At 44.8% G+C, this 23,794-nt stretch overlaps 1 protein-coding gene across 2 annotated transcripts in view; it reads left to right on the top strand.

The window, feature by feature from the left end:
- Positions 1-1,204: 1,204 nt before the first annotated feature.
- Positions 1,205-23,794, top strand: part of LOC138301615 (UPF0462 protein C4orf33 homolog) — a 210,328-nt gene continuing 187,738 nt past the window's right edge. For both annotated transcript variants that reach the window (XM_069242139.1, XM_069242131.1), the window contains exon 1: positions 1,205-1,317. In XM_069242139.1, the coding sequence (XP_069098240.1) occupies positions 1,247-1,317 (71 nt within the window). In that variant the 5' untranslated portion in view covers positions 1,205-1,246. The remainder of the gene's footprint in view (positions 1,318-23,794) is intronic.

The raw sequence follows: 23,794 nt of genomic DNA, 5'->3' as shown, positions 1-23,794 counted from the left end.
ATGGACCTTCTCATCAGCGATTAAAATTATAGTAAGCCTCAAGAAACCTAGTACTACAGAAAACCTGCTCGCATTTTTCCTACTGGGCTGCCACTGTGTCACCTACCACAAAATGGTGGGTGGCAGCTCAAAACGGAGACCTATATATCCCTGGGCTACATCCTTTAACCAATGTGGTCAAAATGGTGCACAGTCATCTGGACTGCACCCATTTCCCCAATACCACTGGAGGACAGGCCTTCCTCTGGTTGGCTGTCCCCCAAGTCTCTATTCTGAAAAGGGCAGCAGAGCATTCTGCAGATGGCAGAGATGCAGACCAAGCTGTTTTGGTGCACACTGTGAGTCCAATATTGTTAAGTGGACCTCTGCCAGCGTAATTTTGGTCTAATGTTTCTGAATAACATAAATTGTGTTGGAGTTACTTTTTATCAGTATTTTTACCAACTGACCAGTGCAAATGTTAGTTTGCAGTTGTATGGTGGAGAAAATGTCAGTCTAAAGTTTCACCACTGCAGTCTGCGCAATCAGCACATGCCAGTAGCATGTTTAGAATGCGTCGGTAATGTGGCGTCACTTTCCACATTTCACCTCCCTCAGCCAAGCCGGAGGCTCTTTCTGGTCGCACCGACATTAAGTGGCATTTTACTGCTCCGAAAAGAAACGCAGGAAAGAATGAAAACATAATGAGCATTGCAATCTGATGAAAACATACTGAGCTTTTCTAACTGACAGAAAATTGAATTTATCAGTCAAGATAAGTGTTCATTTTTAATATCTGAGCCGTTTTCCTCCTTAACTTGTTTTTCTTTCCCTAATGATGCGTACCCTACTGCCAGCGTAATTGAACAAACCAGCATGTGAAATTATTATGAAGAATGCTACTGTTTTCTAAAAACGTTGTAACATATTGATTTCATTCAGTTGCCATTGCTATTTCTGTGAATATTCCGTGGCGATAAAATGACAATCCAAAAGTTGTTTACAAATTACATATTTTTTGTAATCATTATATTTAATGAACAATGTTGCCTGCGTCGTGCCGCCCAGACACTGAAATTGATTGCCACGGTTAACATGGCTTAAACGTAGTCAATTATTAAAAACCCATCAAGGACAGCAAACGTTATTAATCATGCTATAAACAGTCGAGAGGCGATTAGCTAGCGGGTATTTGGCTGTGATACCAGTCTTCGGTATAAATGTGAGTGCACACGGGGCAAACTGGTATTGGTTTTATTCTTTCAAGATGGAGTTTCCAGTCCTTCTAGGGCTCATTTGCGCATGTGCAACTGGATCAGCCCTCAACTCAGAAAGCAGGTATGATACCCTTTAATTCTTAATATCGATTCCAATTCGCCCTAGGAGGAAAATCTTTTAATTTTGCCCCTTATGCTCCAAAGAAAAAAAACAATGTTCCTACCTGATGGGTATATGAGACTTTTTTGTAAACATGTCTGGCTTTTTTTTGCTCCAGATATTTCACTTTTCCTTGCCCTTGAATTATTTAAAGACGAGCTGAAAAAATACACCCATGATACCCCTCTCCATGTGGCTGTTTAAGAATGGCTAAAGGTTGATACAGAAATGGGCATGCGTGGAAATCAAGCAGCAGTGGAGCTCTAACATACTTAGATCCCCAAGACAAGTTTTCCTGCAACATAAAGTAGTGAATTGTCCTTTTTTGACCAGGAACTGTGAGATAACACTCATTAGAAACATGGTGCACGCCTGACAGTGCGCCTTAAGAAATGTTTCTGTTGCACGGTACCATAGCTGCCAAGCTTCAGATTGCTCATGTGTGACATTTGTATAATTGCAGTGTAATTATAGGTGACATACAATGACTATGAGTGACACTCTCAAGAGCAACATCAAGCAATGAAGATGAGGGAAACATAAATATCAGAAATTACGCCCATGCACTCCTCTAAAAGTACATTAAATAAGATGAGTGACACAACTTTATGCAGACTGCAGACAGACTAGTGACTGCAATGTAGAGCTCAGCAGCTGTAACTTTACTCAGTACAAGCTGAATTATGACGCTGTCCGCTAAAAGTAAATTATTAAAACAAATTAGGTTTGATAAGCGACTCTTATTCTGTGTCAGTGAGTGCCATGACGCCGGACGGTACTGGTCAGCCGCGATGCCCCCTGGGCACTGTAATGTGGGGCCCTAGGCCCTCATGCTCGTAAGTAAAGGGACGCAGACACGGTTTAAGGGTTGTAATAAACTGGCCTCAGGCACGTGCGCCCGGCCCCTTTTATTGGCAGGGTCACCTGACTGGTGACGCCTGTGTTGGGTGGGTGTGGGTTATACAAGTAAGACCAGCCCTCAGCAGAGTGGCTGACAGAAACACTAGAATGAGTCCAGTTGGACTCTACAGGCACTGGGCAGCGCTGCTGTCCAAGAGAGGACTTGACTTGCGGGGCATTCGTGGCTTAAGGCTGCACTGGACTATCGGTCGGTTGCGCCGGATCCAAATTAATTACGCCGCTGAGCCCGGGCCGTGCGGCACAACACGGGACGAGCTGCGCTCTCGGCCAAACTTAAACTGTGCTGTGCCCCCGGGCCTGTGGCCTATAGGTGTGTGTGTCACAGACAGTGTCTTGGCAGGCAGCTGTCTCGGCAGTAGCGCTTAGGGAATGATCATGACTGACGTCCTGAGCAGAGTGAATCTGAATGTGTCACGCCGAGGTTTTGGGGTCAATGTTTACATTGTAGCCAGCTGAGTGAGCTGAGCCAGCCCCCAAGCTGAGCTTTTGATTGCTCAGTCACTGTGGTGCTAATTAGAAGTGGTGTGGCTTGCTGAAGAGGCGCTATATGTGCGTGACATTGTACTCAAGAGCAGTAATGCAGACCGCCAGACTGCAATGAGTTAGTCTAACCCCTGATGGGTGGTACTTGGCAGGGCTGCAGTACATACATGCCACAGACCCGGTACAGGCTCACAAGTTTTTAAAGCCAAAAATGACTTTATTTTAGCTGCCTGCACCTAAAATTGCTTCTACTTCAATTAACTCAATGAGATAAGTACATTCCTTCGATTTTGTTTTCAGAATCTCCCACTTTCCCCTTTTAAAAAGGTGGGCATGTCTGATAATAGTTGCTACTTATACGGTGGCAAACAATTGTTATGTGAGAAACGATTTCGATTTGTGTTCTTGTCCCTTTATTTCCAGCCTGTGGAAATAATTTGATGTAATGCAGGGCCCTCCTCATGTTTACACATTTTAAATCCTATGCCATAGATAACTTTACCAAACAGAAATTCTTTGGCGTGGCGGGTCGGTTGCCTGCCCAGTACATGTTTCTGAAGGTAAGGTCTAGAAGGAATGTGAATGAGCCGCATTAAGATCTAGAAGGAATGTGAATGAGCCGCATGTAGTGGTAATGGGGTAGCTCTGATACAAATGCCCCCTTTGTATTGCACTTTGGCCGCACCAGATTGTTTTTTAGTATCATGAGCTTTTTGTTTATTTATAAAACGTGATGTTCTATGCGGCATATAACTATAAAATTCCTTAGTGAATAGTATCCCCCGCAGAAGACTACTTTTAATAATGTGTCAGGTGTGGACAGCAGTTTTTCTTAATTCATAAAACCTTCTAAAATTATAAATCATCCCTATAGCCTTGAATTCTGTGGTCAAACTAGCGGGATTAGAGTGAATCAGTGCTTAATTTGTAAAAACATAAATATATAAGAGCAGATACCCATCATGTTCCTTAGGAGGTTCCTGCCCACTTTCATCCTTGGCACTACCCACTCCGCATAGAGAACGTCAGAGCTAGATTGCAGCGAGCAAGACAGTGCACCAAACATAGGGTTCAGTAGGGGGTTCCCCACCTCCCCAGAAAGTGTTTCCCTTGGCACATTTCACATGTCAAAAACTCTGTAATGAAACTATCAGAAACTCGCAGTGCCTTCAGAGTATAAGAATAAAAAAAAAACCTGGACTGGAGCAGCCAGTAGTGTGGACATGGGAGACATGGCAGGGCTGTGGGGAATGCATGCAGATGTCCATGGCTACTCTTCCTGATGTCTCCTGCCTGGACGAGCAGAGTGTAAGTTTATAACTTTTGATTGCTTGCATCTTGGGAAAGGTTAGTGTCTACCATTGGTAGGTGCTAACTATTCCATTTATTGTGACTACAACTAACATGGTCACAAAGCATTTGTGGATTTCCTTGTGACTCTCTAAGGGGAGCAGTGCAATTTGGCCTTTTGCTTTTCCTTGCAATCTCCAAGTTCTCGTTATTCTTGCATTGTGATTTGTAATGGCTATAGTGAATTGCAGTGCACAAATTTGAAGGCCATATTCAGTTCAGACTGTATATTTGCAAAGCAAGCCATCTGGGCATCATGCACAACGTTTCAAAGTGATACTGCGAGTCTTACATGTGTTTGCTAATCAAGATATCAACATTTGGATTCATTGTGAATCACAAGGATAAGGGGGAGGCAAAGAGCTGCTGCCTCTTACCTTGCGATTTGCAAAGAGGGTCCTTACCTCACTTTTCATGTCCTCACAAACCATTGAAAGTTAATCAACTGCCCTTTTCATTGAGTAAACATTTGCTATGTGGAAGCTAAGACAACGTCCACTGTACAAGTGACACTTGTGGACATTGGGTGGAGCAGACATTGCGTCCATAGATCACTGCACTTACACAAGACACTAGATTTTAGGTCTGGCTTGACAGCACTGCTGCCCTATACCTATTGTTACCAATAATTTAGCATATACATACTGTAGAGTTTTCTCGGGCTTCACCCGAGTGACGTTTACATTTCTCTCACGCCACCCTACCTGCTGTTTGGATGTATCCTTCCACCTTCCACTGAATTTCCTGAGGGACTTATTTACGTCTAAAAAGTACACTCAATTAGGTTACATTCAGTTCTTTATGAGCATTGCAATAGCAGTCAGAAAATGTATGCAATCACAAGCATGTACAAATGTGCACTTCTCCATGCCTGTGTTTGCTCATGCTGCAACATTAAAACCACACATACTGGTTCTGTCAGTGCTGACATTGTCTTGCAACGTTTTTCCCTTTAGAGTGAAGAGATAGAGGTTTCCATCTCTGCATTTGGATTGATCAAAGCTTTAACAGAAAGTATCTTAGCTGATGAATATTAATGAGATATCTGTGAGTGCTGGTAAATGATCAGTTGGTGCTCTCCCAGATTGACATTACTGGTTGGTCCCAAAGAGCTTAAGAGAAGCACACCACAGAAGTTGTACAACTGATACATGTGATCCATGTTTTGCATTTTGCCTGAAAAAATAGCGTCAGGAGGTCATAATTAATACCCAACAACATTGAGGCCTGTGTTGATAGTCTCAGCAGACAGGCTGCTGATTGACTGGACACAGGTCCGATTCTGGTCTTCATAACGAGTTGTGTGTAAATCTTGATTCGCACACTAAGGGGAGTTACTGAGCGAATCAGGATTATCACTTGCAAAAAGGCTCACACGTCCTGGATCTTTCATAGACACAGTCTACCAGTGTAAAGCAAGGCAGAATGTGTCTAGGGAAAAATGCAGTGGCGGCCGGCAGCTTTGGGAGGGGGTGGACGGGGCACACACACAAACACACACACACAGGCTCATTCTTTCACACACAGACACGCACGCACGCACGCTCATCCATTAACAACACTCATTCCATTCAAACATACACGCATGCACCAAACATTCAATGTAAAACATAACACACATACACACACACACACACACACACACATTAGCCTCCAGGTCCCAGGAGGGTTGGGACTGCTGCCTTCCCTCACTGGCTGACCTGAGGTCAGCCAATGAGGGAAAGCAGCAGTCCCAGCCTCGTCACAGAGTGGGATGGGGTCAGTGAGACTGCTGACCCCACCCCACTCTGTGACGAAGTGTCACTGATTGACACTCGCCCTGGGCACTTCAGGGCTTAAACCTGAAGCGCCCAGGGAGAGTGTCAATGGGTGGCGCTTTCCTCGTCACCCAGGGGAGGGCCTCGAGGCACCTTTGCTGGGCCGAGGAGGTAATGCCCATAGGGGTCGTGATCTCCTCAGCCCAGCAAAGTTCAGCTCAGGCAGCCAGGAGTCTGCGCAAATCGCGCATGTCTGCTCCTGGCTGCCTGACCTGAACATGAAGTGTGTCTGTCAGGCTGACCTTTGTTCAGCCTGACAGACACTCTTCATGGGGTGGGGGGGCGTGGCCCCTCCGCCCTAAAGGACGGGCCGCCACTGGAAAAATGCTTGAACTAAGAGAGAAACCTGCGAAAAGCAGTAAACAAACATTGATTTCTCTGCGTATTCTATGTTCTGAGGGTAGAACTTTGTAATGGAACGGTAATAATGCATCAATAACGGTCAAGCCTAACAGTCAGAATAAATCCAGGTGCAGTAAGATCAGTTTAACACAGGACTGATCATTAGCCTCTTTGGTTTATCACCTGAGCAAACATAACTGAGTTGTAATTTGTGAAGGTTTATACGAACGTTCTCCCACCATCAACACATTATTTTCATGTAGGCTTTCTAATTGACTTCATAGACGAGGATGGTGAGGATCGAGCTGTCTCTGACAAAGTCTTGAACTTCCAGGTGGAAAACTATCCATGAGTGGCACCTTCTCCTCCTGCACCTTTATCTCATGTTTGGCTTTCTTATGAGCATCCCCCTGTTGGCTGATGGTGTTGATCATCTTGGTAGAGTGATAGGAATTATGGGAAGCCATGCACAACATGTTCTTTCTAATTTTCTTATACCTTTCTCAGCTACCCCATCCCAATTAATAAAAAAAAGAAGATAGCAGGTGTTTTGCAACGTTCCCCTACTTCCTTCGAACATGCCTGCTTCCTATAATAGCTTTTATGTAGAGTCTACTGGAGAGCACAACCTGTCTAATTGCAAAAGACCTATTGTGGGCTTACCTGAATTTACCAGTGCTAATAATCTATCCATTGCTTAATATTGGTTGACATTATTTCCACTCTCATTAGTTTGCTTCTTAATTGATTACTCTTCTCGTCCATCTTAAGTTTCTCCTTCCTCTGGAAAATAGCTTCTTTTCCATCTCTCTGATTGGCTGTCTTCTATCCTTCCACTGCTCACTTTTACAGAATTACTTTTTTCCTTTTGCTTAGCCACTCCAGGAAATTGCATGTGTTTCCCACCTCTCTCGCTCATGTGATTGTCTTCCCCTAAATAACCAGTCCCACTCTCCATTCAACTCTGAATAGCCAGCCTCACTCTCATTCCACTGTCTCCCTCGTGCTGCAAGCTCTCAATTGTGTGCTTTTGGCCCTGGCAAACTCCTTGCCTACCGCACTTTATATTGTGTTATGGCTCAAGTGCTTCCTACCCTATGTTGTTCTCCTTTTTTGTGCTGATTCTCACCTCCCTTGCCCACTCCCCATAGTTTCCACCCACTCCTTTTTTACCTCCGCACCTACTGTTTTTTAAAACTTTGTTTTTGTACAAATTGCTGTCTGGGAAACTCAAATGTATGATTCCAGTGACTACAGGGGTCATGGAGATATTGAGGTGCCGGACTCTGCTGGACTCTCTTTCCAAGGGAAACGGCTCTTCAGTGAGATCCTCCATTGGTTCTCACAACTGGTGCCATCTCCTTTGGGTGACGAGCCATGCTGCTGGACAGGTCGCTGCTGGCAAGATGATCCCTGTAGGAGAGCAGGTGCTCCTCCAGTTCAAGGAAGCTCATGGCTGTGTAAAGGGCAGTGATGGGATTCCGGATAATTATGGAGGGTTGCAATCTGGTGGTCAGGTCAGACAATCAGGTTACTGAGGTGTTTTGCTTTCACTAATGACCGAGCTGACAACCATCTCCGGAATGCACTTCTCAGTTCAAAGAAGACATTTATTATTATTTCACCGCTATTGAGCAGGGCCTTCTTTTTATATCTTAAAGAGCCGGAGAAGGGGTTTCTGGAAAAAACCCTCATTTAGCAATTCAAAACATGCTGGCTAGTTTAGGTCTGCTTTGAAAATAACACATTGGGATTTGGCCACAGTCCCAAGATGCTAAATCAAAACAAAGCCGTTCCCTGCCGTCTGAGTACATCTTTATCAACCAAAGCCCTTGGTGAGAAAGAACACGAAAACAAGCACAGTTTACAATGTGGAAAAATACAGGCACGTTTAACATAACAGTGTCTATAGGCAGCTAAACTGAATACAAAATGTAGTCTGCAATTGGTGAACACTGAACAACTAATCCAGGTGCAAAGTGGTGCAACACACAGTTAGTGATCAAAAACACATATTTCACTACATGAGGCCAACCTGAACTAGAAGGGGGGATCCGGTCCATGTCTCTCATTGCTGTTGCTACCCTGATTTTTCAGTGAGGGGAAGGGTATTTCCATCTCTGGTGCTGAAATACATTGGAGTAGTTTTCAGCGTTGGTGTACGCCTCTTCAGCTTTCTCCATCTGACTGTTAGCTGAAAGATATTCTGCAGTTTTTGTGTGAAGAAATGAGAAGTGTCTTTTGGTTTCCACTGTGCGGCCCAGTGGGTGGCTATTAGAGCTTACAGGTCTCCTTGGGGCAATTTGGCAGATGCAGAGGACTTGGTGGCATGGTTGTTGCATAATTTTTCTCTGCCTCGGCCTCTGATAAACCTTTGATTCCTTTGTGGGATCTACCACTGATTCCTAAGGCATGAACCTCGCCTGCCCTTGAGCCCTTGTAATTGGCTGACATTAAGTTTGTGACCTTTAAAGTTTTGTTTCTGGTGGCCATAAGTTCTGCTCGTCAAATTGGATAATTGAGGGCTCTAACGTCTTAGAAGTCTTATTTGTCATTTTCTCACAATCGGGGTGGGTTTCCGTCTGGATCCTCCTTTTGTTCCCAAGGTGGTGTCTTGGTTTCACCAGTCTCGGGAAGCGATTCTTCTGACCCTGGTTGTTGAGTCTGGCTCTGCTTCTGAGACCCAGTTATCTTCCTTGGATGTGAAAAGGGCTCTGATTGCCTATCTGGATAGGACAAACCCTTTCATAAGACAGATTGTATATGTCTCGTTTGGGTCCTCTTCTCATGGGGGTAAGGCTTCTTATTTATCCATCAGTTGCTGGATCAAGCAGTTGATCTCTCTGACCTATTTTATATCTGGTACCCCTCCTTGGACTGGGATTCAGGGGAGGTCCACCCTGAGGAGGTTGCTGCTACCTGGGTGAAATTGAAGGGGGTATCAATTTCTGAATTTGTCAGGCAGCTACATGAGGCTTTCCTGAGTACCTTTGTTCAACATTACAGGTTGCAGAATGTTTTATACCTACTTTGGGTTGGGAGTTTTGCATTCTATTGTGTCTTTATTTACCCATTTCATCTGTTATGAATAAATCACAATGGGTGCTGCATTCTTATGATGGTATCTTTGTGTGTGGTTTTGTTCTTTTACATATGAATGCCAGACTGCTACGCTTGGGTATTCTCACTTGTGATGAAGGGGACGAGAACATGGGGAGCCTGGGGTAAATGTAATCTTCATTACTCCTGTTGCCCTCTTCCCATTCATCAAACCCCTCCTTCCCTCCCGGATTGCTGGCCTTTATATGGTGGGGCCTTGGTAGTTCAGGAGGAATGCTGGGTAAGGACTGCTAATGTAGCGTCCAGCAGGAGGGGATGGGGCAGTAGATACAAGCATTTCTCTGTTAATTATTTTTGTATGGCGAGATAATAATATATCACTTGTGATGAATGGGGCGAGGACAACAGGACCAGGAGTAATCACGATTACTGGTAAGTAATGAGACATTTTCTTAGTTGTGGAAGATTAGCAAACATAGACAGTGGTGACCCTTGTTCTGTTGCCATGAACTTGGAAATAATGAAAATAAAGCCACTGGTATTTACTTCTCGCTCTCACAGACTTCAAAAGGAGAGACCGAACCTTCACTACTTGTTGTAGTTCAGCATAATTTATTGTTTAAGCCAAGGTGCAGAACAAATTCAATGCGTTGCCTCTATCACTAGCCATGGTCATGAAATGTGACGCCATTCGTATATAAATTGAAAAGCTGGTGTGACTCTTCAGGAGTTCTTCTCAGACACAGTCGCAATATCATGCAAAATAGTTTTGATAACAATATGAAGAGCGGAGCTTTTTCAAACAATATAAACTTGCACTGTCTAGAATTAATTGCCCCCGCCCCTGAACACCAGAATTTTACACCAGATGATTTAAGGTGTAGAGTGAAGTGCATAAAGTGGTTGCCATAATAAATATCATCCCCTAGAATATTGTGGTACAAGAACATTAAGGATAGAATATTGTGGGAAAAAATATTGAAATGTAATCGATTCGCCTTCAAAAGACCACCATAGAACTCCAGGAATGCATAAAGCCTCACAACATATACAGACTGGATCCTGTCCAATTAAATCATACTTTTTAATGTACAATCCCAGATCTTTGGACTCCTGGCCAATGGAGATGTTGTCATTTTAATGTTATTACATATCACAGTAGTATACAATATCTTTGACCACTTTATTTTACTCGTCACAATGGAGGACGAGTTGGTTGTGGCATATCAAATTGTAAATGTTTTATCTGGGTAATGGTGGTTCTCCTCAAACTCTACAAAATTCAGTAGCTAGATGTCTTTGTCAAGATAGACTGACATCACCAATATAGATTGACATTGCAAGTTCTTTTCTCTTCCAGTCCAGTTTGTACCCAAAGCCACATACAGTAGTGTCAATTACTATTTAAAACATTTAAGTTACTTATTCTTGATTGAGAAGCATGTGTTCTCAGGAGAATCTGCACTTACATTTTGCCAGAAAAGAACAGAACTGTTGTATGAGAGAATAGCGGGGTTATGCATGCGCTACGTGCTCATGAATAATGCACAGACACTTTAGTGACAGGTGCCAGAAGGGAAGACTACATGCTCTTCGCCTTCCACCTTTATTTATATAACTCCGGGCTCCCAGAAATGGTTCCAGGCTTCTGGAGCAACATCACTGGTTGGCCTTGTGTCAGACCACTAGACATGCCCACGGTATTACATCCTTCCCCAACTGGATCAAACGTCTGTACGGTTAGGAAGACAGTCTTTGAATGGGTGGGGGTTTGGGCCTAATGTTGTACATCTGTGACTGGGATCTGGTCTTACCCTCTAGAGCCACCGGAGTGCTGGTCACAGGCTGTCTCTGAGTGGTTGGCCCAGCCTCCGTCTGCAAATCACCTTCACACCCACGTTCTGGATCCCCAGTTGGTGACCATTCTGTGGAGTAATCATCGCTGTCCAGTTCATCTGAAGGTTCTACAAATGTTGCCTTCCGAAACCATGAGACATTATGAGTCACTCTCTCTCTTCCTTTCTCTACCGCCGTCACCATGTTACCAGCCATTCCAGTTACTGTCCATATCCCTGGCTCAAATGGCGTGCGGATATTTCCAACCAGGCTTTGATCATTGATAATCACCTGGTCACCATTCTGAATGTCCTGTGACGTCGTGCGCCATTTCATACTGGCCCTGTCATTTATTTCCTGTCTTCTGGCTTGTTTTCGCACCAGAAAGTACGGGGCTGGCTGCCACCAGGGAACAGTGGGGGTGGTGTCTTGCCTCTTCCCAGTGAGCATTAGCGACCAAGGAGCGCAGCCGGTAGTACAGTGGGGAGTCCATCAGTATTTCCGTAGAAACAGAAGGAGGCTGAGGCTCGAATCAATGGCCTCTAGGGTGGCAATTCAGAGAACTTTGTTGAGAACGCTCGACCTACCCATTGGTTTGAGGCCACTGTGGTGTGATCTTATGGTGTCGAATGCCCAGACGCCTCATCAATTCCTGAAACTTACTTCCTTGAAATGGGGGCCCCTTATCAGTCTTGACCTCGTCCAGGAGACCAAACATGGCAAGGATCTTCTGGAGGGTCGAACCATTGTGAATGAAGGCCGTGGATTCGATGACCTCAACAATCGAATACTTGGAGTATCCATCCATGAGAACCATGGTGATTCGGCAGTCTGGAAAACTTCCATAGTCCAGACTGATCTGTGACCATGGGGTGGTGCACGACTCTTTGGTGACAATTGGGGTGGGTACATTGGGGTTAGCCATTAGCAGGCAGGCCTGAGATTGTCGCACACAGTTGTCTACTCCTTCTTCATGGCCAGGGAACCACACCTTCTCCCTCATGCAAGCTTTAATTTTTGCCACTCCTTGATGGCCTCCATGCGCCAGCGTGATTACCTGGTGTTGCAATTGTAGAGAAATCACCAGCCAGTGTCCCAGCAGGAGGAGCCCATCAGGGGTTGAGCTCAGTTTGTTTCGGACCCTCCATAGCTTTGTTACTCTTTCTTTCTTAGACAGGGTCCAGTTTTTTGTGTTTTGGAGAAAGTTGTGCCAGGAAGCATCTTCCAGCGCTCATTTCACTTGCAGCAGCACATTGTCCTCCAGGATGGCTTCTGAATCTTCCTTGGTGCTTAGTACTTTTGGACAACTCTCATGAGCCAATGCCTGCATGTGTACTTCGGTGGCCTCCTCTTCCTCGTGGTTGACCTGAGTCTGCTCCGACAAGAGTCTTATCAAAATGTCAGCAGGGTTCTTGGCTCCAGGTCAGTACACCACTTCCATGCAATAGTATTGTAGTTGTATTGCCCACCTTTTGATTCGGGGAGGTGGGTGTGGTGCAGCCCCCTTGAACAAAGGGACAAGCAGTTGGTGGTTGGTGACCACTCTGAATGGTCTTCCTTGTAGATACAGGTGGCAGTGACCACAAACTCACTTGGTGGCACTTGATAGGAGTAGCATTGTTTGGTCGGGGTCAACGCCTTGCTGGCATACGCTAGTGGGGCCCACCTGCCCGGCTCACTCTCCTGGGATTAAGACTGCACCAAGGCCCACCTGGCTCGTGTAAACCACAAGTTCAGTCTCTTTCGTGGAGTTGAAGTATGCCATGGTGGTTTTGCAGAGAAGAGCCTCTTTGAGGGCTTGGGATGCCATTTCTTCTTGGCTCCCCCACACTCATGGTACATCAGTTGTTGTAAGGGCTCGAAGTGCCCCTGACAGTGTGGCTAGCTTTGGAATGAATCTGCCACAATAGGTCACCATTCCCAGAAAACTCCACACTTCGGTCACAGTTTGCGTGGCCGGGTCTTGTCTAATGGCATCGGACTTCCGTGGGTCTACTTGAATGCCCTTTTGGTTAAACACGTACCCAAAGAAGTCAATGCATGTTTGAAAAAAAGAACAGTGGTCTTTGTGTAGGGTGAGCCCGTGCTCTTGATAGCCACTTAAGGGTGGCTTTCAGGTGTTGATGGTGGTCCTCAGCCGTAGCCGAGTAAATCAGGATGTCATCACAGACATTCATGACTCATGACAGTCCTAACAAGGTCTGGAAAATGGCGTCCTGGAATACTTTGCCCCTGATGATACACTGAAGCTCAGGTGTTTGTACCTTCTCAACCTCAGGTGTGTTGAGAACGTGGTAATGTATCTGCTCTCCTCTGCTAGGCTTAGTTGATGGTATCCCGCATTCGAATCTAACTTGGAGAACCACTTGGAGCCATTGACATCTGCGATAATATCCTCTATGGTGTGGGTAACCTGCCTCTTCTTTCAGGTGGCCTTGTTGGGAAGCTGCATATCACTGCAGAATCTAATTTTTCCAGGCTGTTTCGGCTTTTTGGCTTTTCAGCTTTCACAATGGGTGATACCTACAGGATGGACCCTGACACTTTGTCTATGAGTCTTCAAGGTTGTTCAGCTCCTGTTCTACTAGTGGCTTGAGATAAAACGGGATGCGTCAGTGTCAAAGAGCAACCGGCTTCACAGCCTTGTAAATATGTAGCCGATTTGAGGTGCTTTAAGACAACTAAGTCCTGTGAATAACTCTGGGAATTGTTTCAGAAATTCATCTATCTGGCACGTCCTTATACTCCTCGCAAATGACACCATCCCTAGCTCCTCTGCTGATTGGCTGCTGAGGAGGGTGTCTGCTTCCCTGTTAACTACATGGAAGGTGGTGTGAATTGCTCTGCCCTCTGTCTGGATTTTTACTGTCATGCGCCCCATTAGAGGAGAGGTGTGCGGCTTCCGTGTGTAAATATTTTAGTATTTGATGGGGCTAGTGGCAGGCGAGGCTGGAGGTGTTGATATTGTTGCACACACGCCACATTCACAGATGCTCCTGTGTCTATAAAGGCCTTGATAGGAAACCCTGCTATTTCAGTCATGCACGTTGGCTGTGGCTGCTGGTGTTTCTTTAAGTCATTGGTGAACGATTTTAGGAATACTTCTTCTTCTTCTTCTGGAATGGAGTCTTCCAGGGTGTGGCGTGATGTGAGCGGCAGGGGCCTCATGCCACTGGGTCATCTAGCGTAGTTGTTTGACCACCCTGGTGGGTGCACACCTCCCTCTCACTTATTTCCCTCGCACGCCTCCCTTGCAGACAGCCGCAAAATGGTTCAGTTTCCCACAGTTTGAGCATGTTCTTCCTTGGGCTGGACAGTCTATTGGGTTATGCTCTTCCCTCCTACAATAGTCACAGTGTCCCTCTTGTTTTGTGGGGGCATACTGCCTAATCTTTCTTCTTGTCTGCTGCATCTGCACCGCATGTTCTGTCTTGACTACTGGGGCTTTTTCTGGCACGTGTGACATAGCCAGGTCCATCTCAGCTGCTCTGGCTGCAGAGAGGTCATGGAATCGCGTCACGATTAGGATCTCGTTGAGGCTGATGTTGGGTTGTCTTAATATCAAGCCTCTTAGCGTCTTGTTCCTGCGTCCCTGTAGAATTTGTGCTTGTATCTTCTTCTGTTAATCATCTTCCGTGCAAGCTCACGGAGCCGGGCATAAAATTGGTCTATGGATTCTCCCTCTCTCTGGCACGCATTGCGGAGTTTAATGCGTTCAAAGTCAGGGTGTAGCTGCAGGTCAAAATGCGCATTCAGGGCGCTCACCGCTGCATCGTAGTCATCATAGGTGCCTGTGTTTGGTACATGTTTAAATAGTTTATACAATTAATTCCCCGCAAAATGGAGAAGTAAGGACCCCTTGACAGCTGTGTTCCGCTCACGTGTGGCCACAAAATAGTTCTCCAGGTGCCCAACCCATACTTTTCATCTGGGCAACGCTGTGGCAGGATCTGCTAGATTGTTAAATGGAGGGAGCGCACCTACCATGGTGTGTTGTGACGGTGGGTGAGTAGTTGGATTCAGGTTGTTCGCCATGGTCACTGTGCCACCTGTGCTTTGTACTGGTTGTTCAGGGCCAAACACTCACTGTGGACGACATTGAAAATCTGCACATTTGATGTGCTGCACAGGCACCCGCACTTGTGGTTCCACACTGGTAGTAGCAAGTACACGTGTGATATGACCAGTAACTGCATGCCCCTCGTACCTGCCACTCAGTGCTTTGTTCAGCTGTGGAGGTAAGTCTCTTAAGCAGTGCATGTGGTTTGTGGTGTGTAATCAATACCAGAGCCTAGAATGCCTGCTGTGCCTGTCTTCCGATGAGCAGCCAATCAGTAATGTCCCCTGCCAGGCAGCACCAGGACCTCCACTTGGCGAATGTGCTAAGTTCGATGCTCGGTTGTGCAGCCCGCAGCATGCAGCAACACAGCTGGCCAAAATGAGGGCCCCTGAATCAGCTGTCGATCAGCAGTCTTGAAGAGCTACAAGTCGGTACGGATCCTTTATTCAGCACTTGCCATCAAATGTGTCGGGAACAGCAGGCCTTCTCAGCACACGGGCTAAGTCACACGCGGCCCGATGAAGCCCTCTGGTGTTCCGCGTGTCCAATGGGTTGCACCACTATAGACACGTTCTCAACGCTGTTGGGCTTCATTGATGTTCGCCACTGTTTGCAGGTAAGCACATGAGTGATGTGACACCCTCGTCGCCAGTGTTGTGCGGGAGAACAGCAGGGGTATGCATGCGCTACACGCCCATGAATAATGCACAGACACATTAGTGACAGGTGCTGGAAGGGAAGACTACCCGCTCTTCGCCTTCCACCTTTATTCATATAACTCCGGCCTCCCAGAAACGGTTCCGGGCTGCGGGGGCAACAACACTGGTTGGTCTTGTGTCGGACAACTAGACCTGCCCACAGTATTACAAGAACAACATCACACCATACCCCTTAGGGAATGAGAAATTAAATCCCTTCTCCAATTTCATCTTCTGATCAAATTACTCCCTTTGAGTCATGTCATTCGTTACTTGTTCTTCAGCATCCACAAGCTCAAAGTGGGTTAGTTTAGCATTAAACATTTAAGTTTACATTTATGATGATGTAGAAATGTAATGGTTCATAACCCTCATCAGCCTGTCTACTCTTTAGTGTGTTAACAAACATCACACAAACAATAAAACTTAAGGTGATTTAAGATGTAAGCAAAAGTCGCCATGAATCACACGGGTCCACAGAGCAAATAGCCTATTCCTTAAAAAAGGTTTCGTTACTTCGGAGGAGCAATGTTCACCCACCTCACAATGCCTCCTCCTAGCACTGGCCTAAATGGACAGATTTACCAGTAATACACAGGCAATGCAATACAAACAGATTTTAAGAAGAAAGTAATGCTAATGTGGGATATTGATTAGATTGATGATGCATAGTCCATATATCTTACCGCATCTCGTGTTCTTAAGCGGCATTGGTCTGTCTAAGCTAATAAATTAATTTTAGCAAATATCTTTGAGATGGAAGATACTAAACTGCCCTTGCTGTTTTTCAATTAATTGTGACTGACCTTTTAACCAACATAAAGCCTAATGGAAAAAAAAAACATAGCTGGCCTTTTCCAATTTTACCATACCAGAAAAACTCTTAACAAGCCTACCCATGGGATAAGTTGATATGTAAATCCTGAAATTTCCTCTCCATAATTAACCACTGTATCACACAAACAAGTTATTTCCAGAAATAAAATTACCATTTAAAAAAGGATTTGTTCAATTCATGTTGAATATAGGAGTCAGTCAGCAGTCGTCTTAGCACTGCTTTTACATAAAGCATAAAAGGGGCATATTTACAAGAAAGTCGTGCATCAGCTATGATGTGCCACTTTTCTTGCACCCCCCTAACTTCACCATGGTAGCGCCATACTAAGATACGGTGCACCATGACGCACATTAGCACAATAGTATCAACATTTTTGAGGCTATTGTGGCACATTGGTCGACTAGTGCCAAAAATTATGGTGCTAGTCCAGCAATGCGTGTGGAGGCCCATTGAAAACTTGGGAGTGTCACTCTAACGCCTGCCTTGGGCAGGCATTAAAAATGACAGGGAAAAAATGGTGAAATGGGTGCAATCTCATACATTTTACTGCACCATATTTCTGGGCCTCCTAATGGGGGATCGCCCCCCTTTGCATACATTATTCCTGATGCAGGCATAATGTGGTGCAAGGGGTTATAAAAGTGGCACAATGCTTGCATTGTGCCCCTTTGTAAATCTGGTGCGGGGAAAAGGCCTCCTTGATGCCACCTTAGTGTTAAAAAAATTACAATAAGGCAGCGCAAGGGGTTTGTAAATATGCCCCAAAATGTGAAATAAATGTGATGCAAATATTTGAAGTGAAGCCTAAAACAAGCATTTTGCAACAAAATTAGGGCTGTGCAAAATTTCCATTACGCTCCACAATTTGAATTATTATCAGTATTTCGTGTTATGCAAACTATAATACGTATCAAAAATGTATAATTTTGCACACTTTTCTCGGCAGTGGGAAGTTCGAGGAGAAAATGTCTAATGGGAAACACGTTCTCTAACCAGTCCTCAGCCGGCATCTTGAGTGCCTTTAAATACCTTGAGTATGCCCTCTTGATCAGTTACCACCCTAGATATCCCTAAGTGAATTTCCTAACATTACATTGTAAATTTACATAATTTAAAAAAAAATCTGCATAATTTTCAAAATACAAATATGCAATTTCATACACTTCAATTTAATATGTAGGCAAGTCTTATTCCACTTTCCATTTAATAACTCGAAGGCCTCATCTGCAGGTATGTTATGTTAAAGGTTTTGTCATAGGTATTTGTAAAGTTCTCATACACTAAGGTTCCATGGCATTTGGTTAATCTATTAATGCTGCAATTAGAGCTGCAGAATCATGATGAAAACAGGAAAGCTTTCAGTCCCTGTCTTTTTAAGTCTGTTATAGAAGTTTCTGAATAAGTAGAGAAGAGGAAATTAATTTCTTATTGTTTGCATCTATCATTGAGATTGCATGCTTGCCTAACAAAGGCTTTCCAAATAAAACTGACACATCTATGGTGCTAAACTCACGCATTGCTGGACCAGAGAAAAAAAAATTACGCGACTCCAGCAATGTGAGGAGGCCCCCATAGGGAAAAGCCCTGCGTCAATTTGCATCCTATAAAATACCTACCTTACATACATTATACCTGGCGCAGGTATAATGTGACACAAGGGTTTACAAACTGACGCATTGAGCCCAATGCGTCAGTTTGTAAATGTGGAGCAGTGTAAAGCATTAAAAAAAATATGCAACAGTGGCACAAAGGCATTGTAAATGAGGCCCTACATTTTCTGCAGCATTTTGAATAAGATGGAGATGGTTTATAGTTAGAGTGAGGCTGTGAAGAGGATGTCGTTACCGTAGTTTATAAGTGATTGAATGTTGGCATTTACCACTGCTACATGATGGGATTTGTCCGCAAAAGGATGGATGTAGCAGATCCTCTTTAGGTAATAAAAAGCAAATGCTGGCAGTTTTAATTGCGTTCAGGCCAAACGTTAGAGTAGGGTCGAGATGAGGGTCCAGACTGTGAACTGCGGTGGCAGTGTAGGGTGCAGATTAATTACAATGGGCTAGGGCAGAGTGTCATATGTAACTAATTTGTTGGGTGAAATCAAAAGTTCGGTTTCAGATGGGTTCAATTTAAGGTAGTTCTCAGACATCCACCAGTGTACCAAGTGTAAGGTGTTCGGTAGCGAAGGAGTAGGAGGAGCATCTTTTGTAAACCCAAAGATCAGTTGTGTGTCACCCCCATACATGTAAACCTTTGCTTTCATCTTAGTTAAGAGTTTAAGGAGTGGATGCATATGGATATTGAACAAAACGGGTGAACTTATGGATTCTTGAGGCACACTGCAGCTGAGAACTATAGGTTTAGACTTAGAGAGAGACAGAGTAATCATTTGTTAATACTTGGTTATGAGAACTCTCTTTAAAGTCGAATGGGTGAGAGGATTGTTTTCAAAGTTGTTGATTCACCCTCCTAGTTTAATCACTGAAATTCACAGGAGGGACATAACTGAGAAGTAAATTAGATTAGTGTAACAATACTGAAAATAGGCATACTTTGATCCTATTGGCAGGCACTATCAGGTGATACATGTTTTATAGGCTAAGGACACCAGCATGCTTCACCCTTACACCCATAAAAACAGACTGGGAAGGACAGGGTTTGCATTTAATAATTTAAGAAACGTTAAGGTAACCCTATTGTCCTGATGAAAGTTGTGGACCTTGAGAGTCCTTAGATAATGGCTGAAACATGTTGACAAATATTGGACTGCATGTCGAAGTATATCCATAGGCATCCACATAAACATATTTTTAATCCTACCAGGGGCACCCAAAATAAAAGGAAACCGGGGTAGCCCTTAGGTGTTCATATTTCTAGATCTATACTGAAAATACATATTTAATTGCTCCATGCGCTGAGGTTTTGCTTATCCTACCTAACAAGGTCCAGGATGAGACCTGATGATGAAGCATGCCACTAAAAGAGTGGGTGAGGGTATACATAAAAAAGAATGCATTTGTGCTAGGACTCCATCATTCTGTTTGGTCTTTGGTCCAAGAATACCCTCTGTGAATTTAAGTCAGAGGACAGCTAATCTAAGACTTCACATGGATCTCAATTTCCTCATCTAGGTGATTAAAATGGAGTGGTCGATGGCATCAAAGGCAGATAAAAGGTTGAAAAGGGCCAAGACTGCAAACTTGCTGGTGTCTGCCCATCTACATACATCAGCTCAGAAGCCGGCATGGTGGGATCCAAGAGGCTGTGTAGTTGATAAAGTCCTGCAACTGTTTATAAAATGCTTTTTCTAGGAGTTTGGACCAGTAGAGGAGGAGTGCTATTGTTCTGAAGTAATTTAAGTCATAAGGGTGTAGGTTTTTTTGCAATAATTGTTTGACCTTTGCACCTCTCCAAATATCTGCGAATGTACCTGAAGTCAACAGTAAGTTGGAAAGAGTTGCCAGCTCACTTACTAAAAGTAAGCTGAGGTCCTAGAGCCAGCGTGGGGGACTAAGATCTAAAAGGGAAGCTGGCAGATGGCTCAGTTTGATTATTTTTAGGGCAAAATAAATTAACACAGAGGGCTAAGATGAACACAGAGGGTTAAAAGGAACACAGAGGGGAACCAGATTTTCATAAGTCATGCCTGTCCAATTCAACATCCCAATGTTCCAGTTAGGGTGTCATGTTATCCTTATCAGCTCTGCTGATGCCAGCCACATATTTTTCCGCAAACGTCATAGCATGTACAGCTGAACTGAAAAGTGTGTTTCCATGAAATAATCACACACCATTCCTTGATGAAGAGTAAAAGGCTACTTTATTAGGACAGGTTTAAACAGTAGTCTCATTACCTTAAGTATGACTTTAACATAACATCAACTTCTTCATTACTTCCAAATTCTCCATGTGTATCAATCATTCACTCCAATTCTCCATACCCCTCCCTCGTTCTTTCAAATGTCATTTGCCTTCTTCCTTGGATCACGCCAGTCTCTCTGTAACTTTCCCTTACCAAACATTCTCCAAATGCAGCCTCCGTGTCCCTTTCCAAGGTTCCGCACACCTTCTTCCCCTCCCCTGTGCTCCCGAGGGATGGCTATGCTTGCATCTGACTCTCCACCCCTCCAAACTACCGCAAAGTACTGTACACAAACTATGTCCTACTGTGGCTGAAACAGCACCCACCCTACTCCTACCCTAAAACATGCATTCAAAATAAATCTTCCCTGTCCTGCCTAAAGGTGGTCATCAAGAGGCTGACCCTTCACCCTTTTCCCCTCTAAATACTTTCCTTAATCTCCCTCCTCTCTAACTAACCTATCCCCTGGTCCGGTTTGCTCCATCTCACGAAGTAGCCCAGGGACGCCGCTTCACCTAGCTCCCTCCTGGGCCCTTTCATTGTTGAGTAATAACTCCCCAGTCCTTCATGAAGCATAAAAGGCCACTTTATTAGGACAGGTTCAAACAGTAGTCTTATTAACTTAAGTACAACTTTAACATAAAAACTTGAGTATTTCAAAATTCTCCATGTGTATCAACCATTAACCCCCACTTCTCCATCCCCAGCCCTCATTCTTTCAACTGTCATTCACCGTCTTCCTTGCATTCCGGCAGTCACTATGTCACTTACCCTACCAAACATCCTCCAAATGCCCTGTTCCAAAGTTCAACACACCTTCGTCCCATCCCGTGTTCCCCTCCTCCCCCTGAGGGGTGGATATGTCCGCATCTGACTTTCCACCTCTCAAACTACTGCCAACTAGGGAAACCCAGAAGAGCATTTTACAGCCCCTCCCCCCAATGCGGTACAACCTCCACCTCATCAATCATAGACTCTTCTACGCCAAATCTTCTCATTCCAAAGCTTCCCCACCATGTCGCGCAATTCCATCAGATAAGACCCGTTCCCAAACTGAGGAAGGTAAACCCCCATCCTCTTGAAACAAAAACTGATCCTGTTTTTTAATGTCACTGTGTGATATTAACTTTATGCCCATTTCAATACAAAAAACTCTCATTGCCCTGTTGATCTTCCTGCTGGCCTTATCAATGGCAGGTTGCTTCACCGCCCCCTTCCAGTGTCTCCTAGGCACACATTCCATCCACAGCATGCATGTCCCTGCAGATTGCCTCTTAATAAATCAGCCTCCAATCCTCCTTCATGTGCTACAACAGCAGGAGGCTGGACAACGTGACCAAATCATTCTCCCCCCAAGTGGAGTAGGAGCATGTCTGGGCACCCCTCTTGGGGGACCAGGCTCGATAAGAAAGGTAAAATCTTCCCCCATCTCATCCCACCCTTTTCTCACCAGATCACCTCATGCTTGTTGCTGGGTAGTCCAGGACTCCTGCTGAATATCTGCTTGTCCATGTATTTAATAGCCCATTTCACAAAGGAATGTCCTACTGTCCATGGCGCCAATGTATTCATCCCTAGAACTCACACACCCTGCAATGGAAAACAAAGCATGAGTACAATGCCCCCGCTGACCTGTACCCCCCATTTGTGTCTAACCTGCATCCAGCATTATGCAGATAGCATTCACAGCACCTAGATTTCCAGCGCTTTGGCTGCCAAATTCTCTCCCAATCCCACCCCAAATGATTGTAGATGTGGCCACCCTAATCCAAAAGGAATGCGTCCTGTACCTGGATGGGTCCACCCCCACCTGCCAGAGTGCCATGTGCAAAATCACCAACAAATGAAAAGCAGTAACCTTCCTAATGACTTCATGGCAAAACATTTCCTCCTGCTGATGCACAGGGCAAAACAAAATTGCCACCAGTCCCTCATCGGCCATGCATTTGAGCTTCCCCCTTCCTTGAGCCAACTCCACCTACCCCTCCCAGGCTGATAAGTCTGTGCAACCAAATCCTGAGCTGCAACTGATCTAAGACAACTTTGCTGTGCAAACCCCCGACTTTTCATGCTAACCCCAACATTTCTGAAACCTGAAATGCCCTGAAGAACATCCACGGCATGCATAAATGGAAAACCGTAACCTCAAAACAATCATAACAATAAACTAACAACACTGCCAAGATGCGCTGTAACAAATCAGATGTTACGGCCTCCCTGATTCACACCACCATGCCCCTCTCACTCCCCCACACTTTCAGAATCCTTCCCAAAATCTCACCGAGCTGGATTCACTCCCCAATACAACTTACCATATAAAGAAATTCCACCCATTTTCCCTGAAATTGTCATGGGAAATAGACCCTTGTCAACCATAGACAAAACAAAACTGATTACTCTCCTTTTCCTGATGCCTTTCTCCGGAGCCGACTGCATCCTCAAACTCCATTCAAAATTCTTAAACTGCCTCCATGCCAGCTGAGAACTTCTCATTAAAAACTTGAAGGTCTTCGCCACCAATCCAATCACCCTCACTCTTCCCATGCCCAAATGTCATGTGGAAGCTGCGTCATTCCCTCGTCCGCTCCCAGAGCCAGCTTTTGGACCCCCTGCCACTGTGAATGAGATACGGAGTCTGCTATATCATTGTTAGCCTCTGGTACATGCTGCACCTGGAAAACAATATTGAACATCAACTGCCACAATAAGCGCAGCACCCTGGGGTCACATGCCTTCTCTCTCTTCACTAGTTCCACCAAAGTCAGTTGTCCACACTGAACATCACCGCTCTGTAAGCCAACTCCCCCGCCCACACCACCAAGGGAAAGAACTCCAAGAAAGCAATGCTTTTCCCATGCTTCAACCAATATTTGGGCCATTGTTATGCACACCACCTTACCTCCCAGAAAAGCCCAAAGCCATTCGCCCCAGCCGCATCAGAAAAACTTTTGACTGCCCAGATCATGTTGTCTTCCAGGAACAACACAGTCATGCCAATAAAGTCCTCCAAATGCACAAATACACCTGATTAGCCAAAGAAATCCTCACTCTGTAATGAGGCAAACACGCCCCATGAATATCCAAACCCAGGCATCTGCAAAAAGTCCTACCACCCCTAAACACCCTGCAGGCATTGTCGCATAGGTTCTCATTCTCCTAATGAGATCACAG

The sequence above is a fragment of the Pleurodeles waltl genome, chromosome 1_2 (genome assembly GCF_031143425.1).
Source record: "Pleurodeles waltl isolate 20211129_DDA chromosome 1_2, aPleWal1.hap1.20221129, whole genome shotgun sequence".
In the NCBI taxonomy this organism is placed as follows: domain Eukaryota; kingdom Metazoa; phylum Chordata; class Amphibia; order Caudata; family Salamandridae; genus Pleurodeles; species Pleurodeles waltl.
This window is presented reverse-complemented; position numbering and strand designations above follow the sequence as displayed.